Source organism: Meriones unguiculatus, chromosome 2, assembly GCF_030254825.1.
Source record: "Meriones unguiculatus strain TT.TT164.6M chromosome 2, Bangor_MerUng_6.1, whole genome shotgun sequence".
In the NCBI taxonomy this organism is placed as follows: domain Eukaryota; kingdom Metazoa; phylum Chordata; class Mammalia; order Rodentia; family Muridae; genus Meriones; species Meriones unguiculatus.
The window spans coordinates 116,538,765-116,556,021 of NC_083350.1; the positions used below are offsets into that span (position 1 = coordinate 116,538,765).

Consider the following 17,257-nt stretch of genomic DNA (forward strand, 5'->3'; position numbering starts at 1 on the left):
AGATAGATAGATAGATAGATAGATAGATAGATAGATAGATAGATAGATAGATAGATAGATAGATAGAGATTGATTTTAGATTGACATTTAAGATTAGAATTTTAAAGGTTGGACTAGAGAATAGCAAATATTAGAATAATATTGCTTGATAAATTTAATATTTAGCTTGAAAGAGAAGACTTCTTTCAATCCTTGGCAGAAAAAGAAAAGAAAGCCATGTGGAAGCAGACTTTTGGAGAAAGTACTTCTGTTGAAAGAGTAAGCAAAGGCAGGTTGTTAGCCAGAAAGGAACAAAAGTGGTCTGAAGAATAAGAAAGTACAGATATGGTATCCTGTTATAAAAACAAAAGAAGAAAATTACAAGTAAGGACATATAGTTAAATATTTCAATAGGTTTCTTCATGTACCAAGTCGAAATGAATGGTACTTTTAAATAACTAGACCAGTACTTGGATCTAAATCCTTGATGTATAAAGTGGAGGTTTATCAGTTGTTCAAATATAACAATGTCATTTTCAAAATTGCTGTTACTGCATTGTTCAAGTTGAGTCTAAAATAGCAATAGTAGAATTTCTTTGTGTGCATGTAGTATTACACTAAGATAACTCATACACAGAAATTAGTTTAGAGCTAGATACTAGCAGACGTGCTCAATGTTGGCCTCTGGTGTACAAGTAAACGTTACCTGCTTTCTGTCTGCTTTGTCATGGAGAAAGAACATTTCATTTTGCAGGGGATACAGTGGGAGCAAGAGTTGACACAATATGGCTGGTAGTCCTAGTACTGGCCATGTCACACAGCAGACAAGCAAAGAATGTTTTTAATGTTTTTAAATATTTGGGGGAAATGTGCAATACACTACTTTGTGACACAAATTCAAGTTTCATTGCCCATAAATACACTTTTATCAGAACACAGGCACATTCATTCACTTATGATCTGTGTTTTACAAAGTGTAGTTTGGTGTGTGTGCATGCATGTGTTGCCAAAATGTGTGGCTATTTGTGGCCAGGGGTAGTGGCACACTCGTAATCCAAACATTAGAGAGGCTGAGATAAGATTACCAGATTAAAGCCAGTCTGGATTGTGTCTTGGGACATTGTCTTGAAAAAGAGAAGGAGAGAACAAAGCTGGTAGAGTTCTTGTTACTTTGTTTGACACCCTGAAATAATTGAGTTTGCATGTAGGGAAGTGCGAACCAAGTACACTGTTGAAGAAAATTAACTACAAGATGTACCAGGAGTATTTTAAAGAAGTGGTCTTCTAGCACCACGGTATTATAAATGAAGTTCTGTTACCTACAGATGCTACCAGATTTTGACCATGTATGCAAATGATTTTTCTTTTTAATTAACAATACCTTGCTGTATTTAGTTGATATATTCTCTTCTCTGCACATTGAACGTTAAACTTCTGGAATTGAAAAAGTGAAGTTAATAAAGCGAATTATTTAAGGATGGTAATTAGTGTATTTTTAATATTGCTGCAAAACTCTGAAAGTAGAGCAATTGTTTGTGTATAAAAATAACTAAAATGTTGAAATTAAGGTTTGTTAAGAAAATTAAACAGTAAATTTAAAATTAATGCTATTTAAAAATATTGCTAAATTTACTTAGCAAATATCAGTTATTAAATTTTCACCTAGGGTGTATAAATCACTAAACAAAATTCATATGCAGTAATTTGTTCGCCCATAATTATATTGCTCTGTGTGCCAGTAACTGGTTTAGAATTTCCTTCATTCCTTTCTTCCCAATTACTACTTGCTGAAACTAGAATTTGTTTTAGTGGCCTTCGAAGGTTAGACCATCACACAAATACTAGACGTTAGTTTATTATAGAGTTGAAATATAGGAAAAATGTTGTGTTTTCTTTTAACTCACTTTCTGTTTCCATACTTTCAATCTGTATCTCTTGACCTGTCTTATTTTAATTGGCTTTAGTTTGATTTCATTGCTTCTCTCATGCCTGTGGAGTCAGTAGATCCTGCATCATGGAGGCAGGGCTTGCGCAAAACTGGCATTGTGCTGGTGCCCAGTAAGGGCGAAAAATCTATGGTGAGGCATTTCTTTGTGCAAGAATGTATATTGGGTTACAGCATAACAAGCTTCGTATGAGTGCTGGCTCCAAAGACGCATGGTTTAGGTTCTCATGGTGTGCTCATTTTTTTCTGTATCTGCATCATAATTTTCTGTGTGATATGAAGTGTGTAGTGTGTTTTTATAAATCTAACCTCTAGAAAGGTGGTCTATTTACTCTTTAAGGTTTACATTTTTATATTTTTGCTGTAAATCATTAACCTTATAAATGTGTTTTCTCTGAAACTATCACTTAAATTTTTAGACGCTATCTGTAAATTATTTCTAAATTAAGAAATGATTGGTTTTGATAACTTGTTGTTTTTGTTCTTTATGAAATAAAAACAGTTTCCAACTTCAACTACAAAAATTTCTCCCAAAGAAGAAGAAAGAAAAGATGAGTCTCCTGCATCTTGGAGGCTAGGACTTAGAAAGACTGGTAGTTATGGTGCGTTGGCTGAAATCACTGCGTCTAAAGAGGCCCAGAAGGAGAAAGACACTGCAGGTGTGATACGCTCAGCATCAAGTCCGAGACTTTCCTCCTCTTTGGACAATAAAGAAAAGGTAATCTGTTTCATAATCTGGTTTCAGTAAAATTTAACTGCTTTTCAAGGAGCATAACATCTACAGATCTGGTAGATTTTCTACTGAGCATCATTATATCCTGGCTATTAATTTAATTTACCAACTTTATAATATAGAATGTACTTGTCTTGTGAGTACCTGGAAGATCAGTTGTGTTTACTTAAAACATGTAATTTGGGGAGAATGCTAAAATCTTTTTAAAAGAAATTTAAAATTATTAAACTGCAAATAAAAGGACCCTGAGATTTCACCTTACACCCATTAGAATGTCTAAGATCAAAAACTCAAGTGACAACACATGCAGGAGAAAATGTGGAGAAAGAGGAACCCCTCTCCATTGCTAGTGGGAATATAAACTTGTACAAATACTTTGGAAATCAATCTAGCGCTTTCTCAGACAAATAGAAATAGTGCTACCTCAAGACCCAGCTATACCACTCCTAGGCAGATATCCAAAAGATGCTCAAGTATACAACAAGGACATTTGCTCAACCATGTTCTTAGCAGCTTTATTTGTAATAGCCAGAAGCTGGAAACAACCCAAATGTCCCTCAGTTAGGGAATGGATACAGAAATTATGGTACATTTATACAATGGAACACTACTCAGCAATCAAAAAGGAGGAAATCATGAAATTTGCAGGCAAATGGTGGGATCTAGAAAAGATCATCCTGAGTGAGGTATCCCAGAAGCAGAAAGACACACATGATATATATTCACTTATAAGTGGATATTAGACATATATTATAGGATAATCATACTAAAATCTATACACCTAAGGAAGCTAAGCAAGAAGGAGGATCCTGGGTGAGATGCTCAATCCTCATTCAAAAAGGCAAATGAGACAAACATCGGAGGAGGGAGAAGGCAGGGAACAGGACAGGAGCCTATCACGGACGGCCTCTGAAAGACTCCACCCAGCAGAGTATCAAAATATATGCTGAGATGTATAGCCAAACTTTTTGCAGAGTGCAGGGAATCTTATGAAAGAAGGGGGAGCTAGAAAGACCTGGAGGGAACAGAAGCTCCATGAGGGGAGCAACAGAACCAAAAAGTCTGGGCACAGGGGTCTTTTCTGAGACTGATACTCCAAACAATGAGCATGCGTAGAGGTAACTTGGAACCCCTGCACAGAAGTAGCCCAAGGCAGCTCAGTATCCAAGAGGGTTCCCCAGTGATAGGACCAGGGACCATCTCTGACATGAACTCATGGGCTGGTTCTTGAATCACCTCGACTTGAGGGGGGAGCAGCCTTGCCAGTCCACAGGGGAAGGCAGTCCTGATGAGACCTGATAGACTATGGTCAGATGGAAGGGGAAGACCTCCCCTAACATTGGACTGGAGGAAGGGCATAGTAGAAGGAGAGGGTGGGAGGGGATAAGGGAAGGGGCTACAGCTGGGATATAAACTGTAATTAATAAAATAAAAAATATATATAAAAATGTATTCATTGATTTGATGTAATATGCATGAGTTTTTGGTTTTGGTTGTTTTTTTGTTGTTGTTTTTGCTTTGTTTTTTTGTTTTTGTGGTTTTTTTCTTTTTTTTTTTTTTTTTTTTTTGCTTCTATGCATGTATGTGTAGCACATAAGTACCTAATACTCATAGAAATACTCATAGAAGTCAGAAATGGATGTTGGATTCCCTGGGACTGGAGTGACAGATGGTTGTGGGTCAACTGATTTTCTGCAAGAGCATTGAGTATCTTTAACCACTGAGCCATCTCTCCAGTGTCCCAAAGCCTACTTTTTGTACTAGAACGTACTAGAGAATGAACATTTGTTTTATTTATTATTGAATAGATTTCCCAGAGTTAAGGAATGCAAATTTTTATAGCATGTAATTCAATCATTATCTGCAGTTGGTAGGCCAGTTTTTTGATCTGGTACAAGTGTCTCTGTCTTAATGAGTGGTTTTAACTATATTTTGAAAGACAGTGCAAAAATTGGGTACAATCAAAATTGCTTTCTTACTGAATTATCTATGATTGGACTTCTTATGATTTTTTCAATACAGTTTTCTTTTTCAGAGTGTTACCTTGCCTTACATTTTCTAATATGAAGTTTCATTTTTGTTCACTTTAATGATTTTTATATTTTTATACCTCTACTGGCCATTTTTTCCAAGTATATGATAGTGTGTCAGTGTCACTAATAATACATACCACATATTGAAGTAATATGATATACATAGTGTTTGATATTTTAATATTCTAAAGCATAGATTGTCATACTTGTAAACAGCTTATATAAGTGACTCCTTGTTGAACTATATTCGAACCTTACTTCTTCGAAAAAAATGAATGTACTTTAACTTCTCATACTACCTTTAGTATAAATATTAGGAAAAAGTCATTAATGTGGAATTTTTCTTCCTTTCTCGGAGTAAATTATTTTCTAATTTTATCCTAAGAAGAATGAAAAGAAAACTGGTTGAGCTAGCCTTTCTTCATTGCTTTTATAGTACCTGGTTGACTTGTATCAGTTTTACAGTTCAGGAACTAAGCTCTGAAAATACTGCACCATAAATTGTGTGGTCATCTAAGGCTATGCTGTTGAAAAGCTGTTCTTGATATCTTCATCACACTTTTTTTTCATGCATTCTGTTTCCTGTTGCCAGGAGAGAGATAGTAAAGGAACAAGACTTGCGTATGTTGCACCTACAATACCGAGGCGCCTAGCCAGTACATCTGACATCGAAGAGAAAGAGAACAGGTGAGTGCAGTGGGAGATAATAGCAAGCATGATTCTCTGCAGCCTTTACTGATTGGTTAGGATGTGAGGACTGTAATTATGTGGGATAGAGGTTTCCGGAAGAGTTATAACCATGTCCTGGAAGAGCACCAGTTACATAGTCCTGAGGGACAAGGATGTACAGGCTTAGCGTGTTCTTAAATGGTAAGCAAGGAATTGCTGCTAAGCCAGAGAACGATGAAAGTTGCAAAAACAGAGGACACACTAAAACATTTAGAAGAGGGAAAAGCCAGCTAGGTCCCAGTACCTATTGGGTGGAACAGAGTCAAGTAGTTCTAAGTTCAAGGCCAGCCTAGTCTACAGAGCAAGTTCTGGAATAGCCATGCCTATAGAGAGAAACCCTGACTCTAAAAAATGGGGCAGTGGGAACCCTATGCCTGATTACTCAGTGGTTTCTTTCTTGTGGGTTTATTATTATTATTATTTCATATTTTTTAGTATACAGAGTTTGAAAATTTTTTATATTTGTAGTCATGCTTTAGTGTCTAATTGTGTACTTTCATTTTTTACCTGATATTTTATATATTGTGTATGTTCTCAATATTATTTTTAATACTAATATACCATATAGTATGTCTATATGTCTGACCCATGCAGTGGATCACAGTATTCTATCTCATAAATAATATGCTTGTAAATGCTTTTATTTAGGGCTATACACTGGCTCTTAGAACTAAAATTACTTCCACTTTTTGGTAAATATCCCTAAGTGTTCTGTGGGATTTTACTCATATCTACTCCTGTTTACTAGTATATGGCTTCCTTGAGTTTATTCTAAAATTGCTGACAAGGATCTGAAGGATATTCTTTTCACAGAGACTCTTCCAGTTTGCGAACAAGTAGTTCTTACACAAGAAGAAAATGGGAAGATGATCTTAAGAAGAATAGTTCAATCAATGAAGGATCCACCTACCATAGAAGGTAATGATGTAATTTGTAGTCTTCTGTGTTCTTAAAAAACAGCCCTCAATTTAACATCAGTTATGCAGATCTCTTCTTTTAACTGTTATATCTTGTTTTCTGTGTTTAATTTAGTTTAGAGGCATGGTATATATTTAAAGATGGTGTGGATTTGCTCTAACTTATCCTCTGCATAAATATTTAATTAAGCTTGTTATATTATGAAATATCTTTCAGCACTTCTAAAGGAAGTTCTTATGATTGACTAAATCAGCTGAAATGGATCAATGTCATAATTGATGTAGCCATTGTATATGATCATGAACATTTGTTTGGACTAGAGCTCGGAGCCAATAAAACATTTCAGTTTAGAAATGTTATGTCAGAGAGAAGGAAACAAAGAATAAGATGTGAATACAGAATGTGAATACAGACAGTATAGATATGGGTCCTAAGGATGTAACCCATTGCTAAAAAGTTTTCTTCAGGCTTGTCAAGTGCATTATTTTCCATGAATGAATCCACTCCTCGTTTTTTGTTAGGACCACTTGCCTTGACCATTTATGGTCTAGCATATTCTGAAAATGTGCCATGTTGAATGATACTGAAGGCACTGGGAGGAGGAGGCATAAAATTCTACACTCTTAAATCAAAGAAATTAATCTATACTCTAGCAGGTTGTAGATGCAACTCTTGGTGCTGGAGCTGGTGGTATAATGAGGAACACAGTTTGTTTCCTACTGTGTGAAACTAGTGTCTCAGTTGGTGACTATAGAATACACATAAAGATGCATCCTATACAGAAATGACTCTTTCCTTTAGTTACTCCTTTGGTAGAAGACAAGATGATTTGGTTAGTTCTAGTGTTCCAAGCACCGCATCAACACCAACAGTTACCTCTGCAGCTGAGCTTCAGAAGAGCCTCCTTTCCAGCACGAGCGCGCCTGCAAAGACTCCCGTGGGCTCTTCCTCCGTAGGCGCGCAGAGCAGGTGAGCCACGGAGACGGTCTGTCCAGCTCTACTGTGCGCTTGTGTACGTGCATGCATCATTGTGTAGGAGAATGTGGGCTCTGGATTTTTTTTATTTACCCTGCTAAAATTGCTCTTAAGCAAAAATTGCTTCCAAAAACAAGCAATTATGCATGTGTTGGGGAAAAAAATATCTAAGATCTTAAATTATATTGCTTAAAATAAAAATTTCCTCCTTTGATAGCTCTGGTTGAGCTGTTTGATTACTAATTTGAAAAAAGTCTCATCCTGTGTTTTTAAAAAATCCATCCCTGTTGTCACATGTTTTCAGCTTCTAGAAATTGCTTTCGTTGTTTAGCTGTTTTCCTTTTCTCTTTTTGTGTTGCTGCTTATGGTGCTATAGTACCTCAAATCGTTTGTGGGCTGAGGATAGTACTGAGAAAGAAAAGGACAGTGCTCCTACCGCAGTGACCATTCCTGTTGCTCCAACTGTTGTAAATGCTGCAGCTTCTACCACAACCCTGACTACAACTACTGCTGGCACTGTTTCCTCCACATCAGAGGTCAGGGAGAGACGCAGGTGTGTAAAGGTCTTAGTACTCGTTTGCCAAATGCTTGCTCAGTTTTTGGTATTTTGTGTTCTTTGCTTGTTTGTTTTGTTATTCTCAGAAATTTGATATATATGTATACGTTAGTTACTTTTCTGTTGCTGTGATAAAACACCAAGACCAAGGCAGCTTATAGAAGAGGGGGTTTTGCTTATGGTTCCAGAGGGTTAGAGTCCATAATGGGTGGGTGAAGGCAGCTAGAGCCACTAGAATGTGGCTAGAGCATGATGCTAAGAGTTCCTTACATCTTGAACTGCAGCACAGCACAGCGGGAGGAAGCACTGGGAATGGCAGATGGCTCTGACATCTCAGAGCCTACCCCCAGTTACATACTTCTTGCAACAAGGACACACTTCCAAAGCCGCCTCAAGCAGCTCTACCATCTGGGGACTGAGTGTTTGATCATAAGGGAGACATTCTCATTCAAACCACCACAATGACCATTTCTCTTCATAAGCTAAACTAATAAATAAGATATCATGTATCGACTCTGGCCTAGGTAAATGGACATCGCTAGCAGTTATTAGTGATTAGGCTTATTGGCCCATCTCTGAAAGAATTGTTGCAATCAGTTGAGGCAATCAAAGGCAAAGCCAGACAACTGTCTTCTTAGCTTTTGGGATCTTAGTGTTACTTAAAAGTGTGTGTGTGTGTGTGTGTGTGTGTGTGTGTGTGTGTGTGTGCATGCATGTGCACGCATGTATGTGTGATGAAGACCTAAAGATACTTAGGAAAAATTATATGCAACATACTAAGATTTATTGTTTTCGTTACAAAGAAAATAGACGTATTTTAAATAGTTTTGTTTTTAATTTTCATCATAAGATCATTGGACTGGCACTGTAGCTTAGTGGTAGCCATTGCTGTACCTGCCAAACCTGGGTTCCCTCTTCCCTCTTCCTCTTTCATCTCCCTTCCCTGATCTTTCTCTTCATCTTTCTTCCCAATTCTTTCACCCCTCCATCCCCTTACTTTTCCCTCCTCCTTTCTTCTGCTTCCTTCTTCATGTTTCTTTTTCATTAGGAGTCACACAAGGGCTTCCATCTACCACTGAGTTACACTAGAGACACTTTTTTTTTTGAGACATGGTTTCTCTGTATAGCCTTGACTGCCCTGAAACTCACTCTGTAGACTAGTCTGCCCTTGAACTCACAAAGATAAACCTGCCTCTGCCTTCATAAAAGCGTGAGTTTGTCCTGACAGCTCCACTAGTGAGATACAGGCAATGCTCTTTGGTTGCTGGAAATTGCCAAAATGTGTCTTTTGACCTTGTTTCAGTTCCATATTTCTAGAGAGTTTGTCTTATTTCAGTGATACTTAAAGTAATTTTAATATCTGGACTTCTTTCACACAAAATAATTAAAAGTTTTAATGCAGCCGGGTAGTCATGGTGCAAGCCTTTAATCCCAGCACTCAAGGAGGCAAAGGCAGGTGGATGTCTGTGAGATTAAGGCCAGCCTGGTCTACAGAGTGAGTTTCAGGACAGCTCGGGCTACACAGAGAAACCCTGTCTCAAAAAACAAAAACAAAACAAATAAAAGATTTCAAAAAAAATTTAATGCATGTTAACCTTTTCTGATTATCTTTTAATTAAATTCTGTCAGAGGGTCTGAAATGTCTTTAGTTATTTACCTTAAAATATGTACACAATGACATTAATGGGCAAGGCTAGAAGTTTGGCTCTGTGATAGAATATGTGTTAGCATGTGTGAGGTCCTGGGTGCTAGAAAAAAAAAAACATAAATTGTTACTGAAAAAAATAAATGAATACATTTATCCCATTATGTAGCACACTGTTAAATTATTCTAGTTGATCATGATTGTATCCAATGTCCTTTTTTTAAGCTAAAAATGCCAATCCATTAATTTGTTAATTTGTTTGTGTGTGGGTGGGGATAGTATATGTTTGCAGGTGCATCCATAGTTGTGCACATGGACACCTTTCTACTTGCTTTCTTGAGAGAGAGTCTTTCAGGGAACATGCTCTATCTTCCAGCATCTGCCTCTCTCAGCCCTCAAGGCTGGGTTACAAGGAGGTGCAGCCAAGCCCACCTTTTATGTGGGAGCCAAGGATTTGAACTAAGGCCATTATGCTTACACCACAAGAATGCTAACCCATGAGTCATCTTTATACCTGCCTAATAAATCAATTTTTGTTTGAAAGTAGAGAAAAGCTAACATCGACAAAATAGAATATGATAGGGACTTATTTCATTGTAAGTGCTTGTTATTTACTTGTCTTATAATTAATTCCATAGTTTACATGGAACTGTTCTTTAGTATAATTATTCTCTTCCACCATTTCTCATAGCTCTCATTTGTCTTTTTATATTTTCTCTGAGCTAGACGTGGTGTATCATAACTGTTACTCTAGCCCCTAGAGGCTGAGACAGAAAAGTCACAAGATCAAGGCCAATCTGGGATTACATAGTCCAGTCTGGACTGTATAGTAAAACTATATTTAAAAAAAAAAAAAACAGTGTGAAATAAGAAGGATGTTACATAGCTTGGTTGACAATTAAATATCATTATAAGCAAATACACTGTTTCAGCTAATAAATATCTGTAAAATAAAATTTGTAGAATAAATCATTAGGAAAAATCTTTATTTAAAAAGAAAAACTTTGATTTGATTAATAGGCCAGGGTGTTAGGCTAATTCGAGACATATTGCACAGAAAATTAAAGTATACAGATTTTACAAGCCTTTCAACTAGTAGCTTATCTCCTTAACCTGCATATGTTAAACAGTTAGGAGAAAGTAACATTCATGGAAATTTGGAAGTGAATTTACAAAAGAATCCAGGCCTATTGGAATACAGGCTAGGATGACAGGTTAGTGCTCTTTTCCATGGGGTAAAGTAAATAGTGGAGTGGGACTGGCGATGTGGCTCAGTGGATAAAAGGCTTGCTGCATAAGCGTGAGGATTAGAAACTAGATCCCCAGGAGTCCGTAAATACCAAGTGGTTGTGGCAAGGTAGCTAACCCAGCTAGCTATAACCAGCAAGCTCTGGGTTGAGAGACCCTACTTCAGTAAGTAAGTTGGAACACAAATGAGGAAGGCTGCTGATGTCAACCTCAGGCCTTCACATGCACCTACACACATACGCACACATATGTATTCATATAAACATTCTGTTCCCCTCACGTGCACACAAACAGCACATGTCCACACGTGAGACAGAGAAAATAAAGAGGATTTTTCCTACAGAGCTAAATTCAGAACTCAGTAGCCCATGTTCATATTTGCAAAGCAGCTCATGAGGGGCTGAAGTGATGGCTGTAGCCATCTTACACTTAAACTAGACAAGCTCTCACTTTGGGTTTCATCTTTTCTTTTTTTATCTAGTAGAATCTACAAAGGGCCAGTATGTGCAAAAATAAGGAAGGAAGAAAATAAATATATTTCCAGGAGTATCAATCAACATTTAGTGGATGTGCCACACAAAAAGAAAGGGAAAAGAAGGAAAGAAGTCCTTTATTTAAATAATTTTGGTAAATGCAGGTTACATCCTTTACTACATTGTAACTTGTGGTTAACACGATTGTCGTAGAGAAGACGGTAAAATTAAATCCTTATGATACACCAGAATGATGTATTTTAAACTTTAATACCAAGATTATTGGGTCTTCTCTTCTTCCTGTCAAGTCCTTTGGCATAGAAAATTCTGTATAATTGTTATGAAAATGGGAAATCTCTTATATCTATATAAAAACGGAGAATTAAGACAAGTAAAATTTGAGAATTTAGGTCAGAACTAGTATTCTGGTGAGATTTGGTTAAAAAGCATTCTTCTGTCGCAGCTAGAAAGATGGCTTAGTTGGAAGAGCACTGGCTGCTCTTCTAGAGGACCCTGGTTCAATTTCCAGTACCCACATGGCAGCTCACATTTCAGTTCCGGGCCTCTGACACCCTCCCACAAACATACATGCAGGCAAAATAGCAATAAACATAAAAAATTTAAAAAATTTTTCTATGAAATGCTTCAGTTACAGGTGTCCCTCAAGATAGACGTAGTGCTGCTATGACAGCAGAAAGTCATCTTCCAGGATTCTAACAATGTCAAGGTGAAAGCTATGGACAGCACAGGTGTTAAGAGGAGCTGAAACAGAACAAAAACTATAAACAATTACTTCTTTCTGACCAACGTGTGATACTCAGCTAGATGAGGATATACAGTATTTTTTGAAACCAGGCTTTTTTCCTTAGGCTTTCTAGTGCAGTGAAAACATCATGACTAAAAGCAGCTTGGGATGGGAAAGGTTTACAGCTTGTAGTCTACTGTCTAAGGCAGTTAGGGCAGGAACTTGGGCTAGGAACCTGGAACAGCAGCTAATAGAGGGGTCATGGAGGAATGCTGTTTACTGGCTTGCTTTCTCACAGCACCCAGGACCACCACCTACAGTGAGCTTGGCATCTCACATGAATCATTAATGGAGAAAATGTACCACGGGCTTGCCCACAGCCACATCTTGTTTGGGTGTTCTCAGTTGAGGTTCCCTCCCCAAATGACTGATGTGTCAAGTTGACATAACTAGCTAACACTGAGACCATTAAAAAAAAAAAGCTTAAGATGAATGAGATCATTGCTATAGTATAATTTTTCTTGTCTGTAAATTTGCTAAGTGTCTCACTGAAGGAAAAAATACCGTTTTTGAACTTTCCTGAGTCAGTTGCTCTCAGTTGCTGAAACCATAGAGGACATATAAACCAGTCTTCACCCTGTTTCAAACCATTGCATTTTACCTAACTGCTGAGATTGAGGCCACTGATGAGAAATTCGTCATCTGCCAGTTATCTAAGGAAGCAGATATTGAGAACAGCCAATCCTATATAATCCAGTCTTAGTAGCCTTCAGAAACAGTAACTGTCGATGATTGTAGGGAGTGTGGATGTGTGCTACTAGGTTCCCTGGAGTTTGGAGGGCTTGTGTAAGAAATACAAATGGCATAAAGCCAGTAATGGACTCTGAAGCTCACTGTGCTTTAGTGAGCAGTGTTGGGTCACAGAGCAGAGTGAGTGCTAACACTGACAAAGCCCTTTGGAAGAGTAGCGTTTGCATAAGGAAAACTGACCAGACCATTAACTGGGTTTTAGAGCAATGGGATGCACTAAACTTCACATAGAAAATAGAGGATTCTGTAATGTGTTCAGTCAAAGGTGAGTTCAGTGCTAAATAGTGTTTATGATTGAACTCTCCAAGTAATATTGGCTACTAGAGGCAAATCTTCATCTCCTTTTGTTATTATTCAGTTCTTGATCAGAATGTGAACAAGAATATGATTTGTCCTCAGTGTCTCCATAGCAATACAAATGTTCTGACATTTACTGTAGAGACTTTAAGTTAGACATCTTCATGTGTCATCTAAGACTGTTAAAAGCAAACAAAAACAGGCCAAAAGGGAACATTTAAGGAATTTGGAGTCATGTTTGGAAAGGAAGATGTACTTAAAAATATTTTAGGTATAGAAAAGCTAAAACCCTCCCTCCTGCCCTTGTTTGTTTGGTTTGATTTGACTTGGTATTTTGAGACAGTGTTTCTTTATGTAGCCCTGGCTGTAGACCAGACTGGCCTCAAACTCACAGAGATCCCCCTGCCTCTACCTCTACTTCTGAATGTGGGTGTGTGCCACTGCTTACTGCCCCTTCCCTTCCCTTTTTTATATAGTAAAAAAATAATAGGATGTGATCTATTAAATGTACAGTACTAATAAGTAGATTTATGGGATAATAGAAAAGTTACATGAAATGAGTTGTTTCTTGGTAGAAGTTAGCTTCACCCTCTCTAATCCTGTGAATTGGCCTCTTGCTAATGAGATGCTATGTGTCTTTATCTCTTTCAGATAGAACAAAACATTAAAATCATTAGTTCTCTGGTTTCTTTTTTTTTAATGAAGTTACATTATTTTTTAAATTAAGACCATTAAATATAGCAAGGAAGAAATGTTATATTAAGTTTAATTGGTTCCTGTTTAGAAAGAAATGATCATGGGCTAAAGAGCTTACTCAGTGCTTCCAGAGGGCCAGATTCAGTTCCCAGCACCCACATAGTGGTTCATAGCCGTCTGTAACTCTAGTTCCAAGGAAAACCCATGGTCTTTGTGGGATCAGGTAGGCAAGTAGTACAGACATATATGCAGGTAAAGTACCCATACACATAAAATTAAATAAGAAGAATGGTCATGTTTTATTTAATAAATTTCAAAGCAGGTATAGACATTTTATAAAGATTTTTTTAACCCATTAAACACTGTGCTAGCTTGTTTTAATTGCAAACATTGATAAATATTTCTATTCATAAATATTGAACCTCCAGCTAACAACTTTTATTTATTACTATAGGTCATACCTCACTCCTGTTAGGGATGAAGAGTCTGAATCCCAAAGAAAAGCAAGATCAAGACAAGCAAGGCAGTCTAGAAGGTCAACACAGGTATACCTAATGTGTATAATAAAGAGAACAAGTACATACTTAATAATGACATTTTCGTTTTCACTTGCTGTGTGAATAGATCAGAAGAGATAAAGGTTGTGGTAATCTTCCATAGCTTTTGTATATAAAGTTACGCTTTTGGTATCCCATTACATCTAATTAATAGTATCCTTTGTCCCTTTGAGTGTTGTTTTTTAATCCCCTATTTCTAGTTTGGTTTTTGGCAGAGTATTTATAAGTGTTAAAATGAATTAATTATATGATGCCTTTATTTTGGTTTTTTGTTTTGTTTTGTTTTGGGTTTTTTTGGTTTGTTTTGGTTTGTTGGTTTTTTTGAGACAAGGTTTCTTGGTGTAGCCCTGATTGTCCTGGAACTCACGCTGTAGACCAACCTGGCCTCGAACTTGGAGATCCTCCCGGCCTCAGCCTCCTGAATGCTGGGATTAAAGGTGTGCACCACCCTCTTCCCAGCCATATGATACTTTATAATTATGAAAGTTTTATGCATACATAGAGGTGAAGGAATGAAGAATAGGCCTAGTGTTCAATATAGAAAACCGCAAACAGGCAAATATAAGAACATTACCTCTCAGGATAGTTACTGTCTCACTTCCAACTCATTCTAACTATGATTCTAACTTTTCCCATCTAACTGGTTTTCATGGGTCTAACCTGAAAGCATTACTTACTTTTTGAAAATTTTGTCAACTCTCCAGTTAATGTGTGAAAATGAGTTCCTATAGTATATTATATCGATTGCTCTTCCTCTTCTCAAATTAGAAACATTTATTAAGATTTTTCCATTTTTCTTAATATTTTGTTAGTTTATTAATATAGACAGTTTCTTATCTATAGTTATAACTTTCCCAGTTCCTATCATTGTTTTTATTCATAAAATGAATGTGATTTGCTGTGTAAAAATTATGTTTGTATTTGATGTATTAGCTTGTAAAGTGTTCTTTTTAAATGAGAGTTAATGTGTCTCACAATTTGTGCCTTTTTGGTGTGCAGGGGGTAACACTGACTGATCTTCAAGAAGCTGAAAAAACAATAGGAAGAAGTCGTTCTACAAGAACCAGAGAACAAGAAAATGAAGAGAAAGAAAAAGAGGAAAAAGAAAAACAGGATAAAGAGAAACAAGAAGAAAAGAAGGAGTCAGAAACATCTAGAGAAGACGAATATAAACAAAAATATTCCAGAACATACGATGAGGTAATACTGTGGGCAGCACAGCTGAGTCATGGTATGTGGTTCTTACAGTCCTGAGTATGCTCTATGTATGGCCTAATAAACAGTGTATGAAACACGTGGAGACTTGGACTGGAATCGAATGGCTTTAGCATTAGAATAGTACTTGTTCTTTGAAATTAGTTTTGTGTCTTGTATATCTTTACTGTATTCAAGATTTAAAATGGGTTTTGATTTTAATGTTTCACAGACATATGCACGTTACAGACCAGTGTCAACATCAAGTTCAACCACTCCATCGTCCTCTTCACTCTCTACTATAAGCAGTTCACTCTATGCTTCAAGCCAACTAAACAGGCCAAATAGTCTTGTAGGGATAACTTCTGCCTACTCCCGGGGAGTAACAAAAGAAAATGAAAGAGGTAAGAAATCAGGTAATTTCAAGTAATCCTTTGAGCTATGTTTCCCTAATTGGTAGTGCAACCAAAGAACATCTTACACTGATTTACTGAGCAGGAACAAACCCAGTTACAGGCTCTTAATATGCTTATAGTACAGAAGCCATTTGCAGAGAAGAAACACAGATCTTAACATTAAGATGTTTATATTATATAGAGAGAATTTGTTCTTGTGATTCTTAAAAATGGATATGGGAGATTGAAATGGGTGTTTAAACCAAATATACAGGAGTATTGGTAAAGGCAAAAAAAATATTTTTAATTGGCTAAATGTAAGCTTCACAGAAGAGGCAAACCTAGAATTGAACTCTGGTTTTTTTTCCATGTATTTGTTTTGTATGTGCTGGGTAAGAGTATGCGTGAGTCTGGTGGTGACCTGTGGAGGTCAGAGCACAACTTGTCAGAATATATTCTTTCCTTCTACCATGTGGGCCCCCGGCAGCAGTTGTGTTTGTACACCAAAGCAAGCATCTAGCCAGGACTACAATTGTTTTGACATATGCTTGTGAAGACATTGTGAGGATAAATTTCATGGGGTTTATATAATCCATAACAGAGGGAGAGAAAAAAGAAGAGGAGAAAGAAGGTGAAGATAAATCACAGCCTAAGTCAATCAGAGAACGAAGGCGACCTAGAGAAAAAAGACGGTCCACTGGAGTTTCCTTCTGGACACAAGATGTGAGTACCTGTTAAAACACTTGATAGTATATTTACCTGCCAGAAGTGCTCATAATTTCTTATGTCCCTGAGAGTATATATGTTTTAAATCATCAGCCCATTTACTAAATTTTAAACTGCTTTATGAACACGATCACAAGGAGTTCTGTTCCAATTTTGGGATAATTATAATGGCTATTGGTTATGGTATATACATTATTTTAAAATGCTAAATAGTCCCTTTCTTCAAAGAAAGATAATTTACATGTTGTACATTTAATTTGACTTGCACATTATAATTGTACCTAAAAGAATCAGTTTTCCTTCAAGCGATGCTAGATTACAACAGTCCTTTGAAAAGGGAAGTTGGTCAACCTCGGGTTGTAGGCTAGGGTTGCATCACATTCCAAGCATGTACAAAGCATGTGCAAAGGTTCAGTTTCCAATACCACAAGTAAATTTCTTTTGCTAGATCCCCAATTACAAGCCTAATGTTGCTATTTATTAGCAAATGGAAGAAATGTGGAGTAGCACTGTTAATGTGAAAACATTCATATTTTAATAAAACATGTAATTTATGGAAGCAAAAAGATTTTAAATGTAACCTCTTGGTATTTTTTCCATTTC

The 17,257-nt window shown here is 36.8% G+C and overlaps 1 protein-coding gene across 4 annotated transcripts in view; it reads left to right on the forward strand.

Annotated features, from left to right (window-relative positions):
- The window catches only part of Ppp1r12a (protein phosphatase 1 regulatory subunit 12A), a 114,806-nt gene that overhangs the window by 81,274 nt on the left and 16,275 nt on the right, over window positions 1–17,257 (forward strand). Inside the window, exons 10-18 of one of the 4 annotated variants that reach the window (XM_021652987.2) lie at window positions 2,427–2,642; window positions 5,283–5,377; window positions 6,233–6,337; window positions 7,175–7,306; window positions 7,689–7,865; window positions 14,237–14,327; window positions 15,339–15,539; window positions 15,766–15,937; window positions 16,530–16,651. In XM_021652987.2, the coding sequence (XP_021508662.1) occupies window positions 2,427–2,642; window positions 5,283–5,377; window positions 6,233–6,337; window positions 7,175–7,306; window positions 7,689–7,865; window positions 14,237–14,327; window positions 15,339–15,539; window positions 15,766–15,937; window positions 16,530–16,651 (1,311 nt within the window). Of the gene's footprint in view, window positions 1–2,426; window positions 2,643–5,282; window positions 5,378–6,232; window positions 6,338–7,138; window positions 7,307–7,688; window positions 7,866–14,236; window positions 14,328–15,338; window positions 15,540–15,765; window positions 15,938–16,529; window positions 16,652–17,257 lie in introns of all 4 variants that reach the window. The other 3 variants (XM_021652986.2, XM_021652989.2, XM_021652988.2) reach the window with 3 other exon arrangements.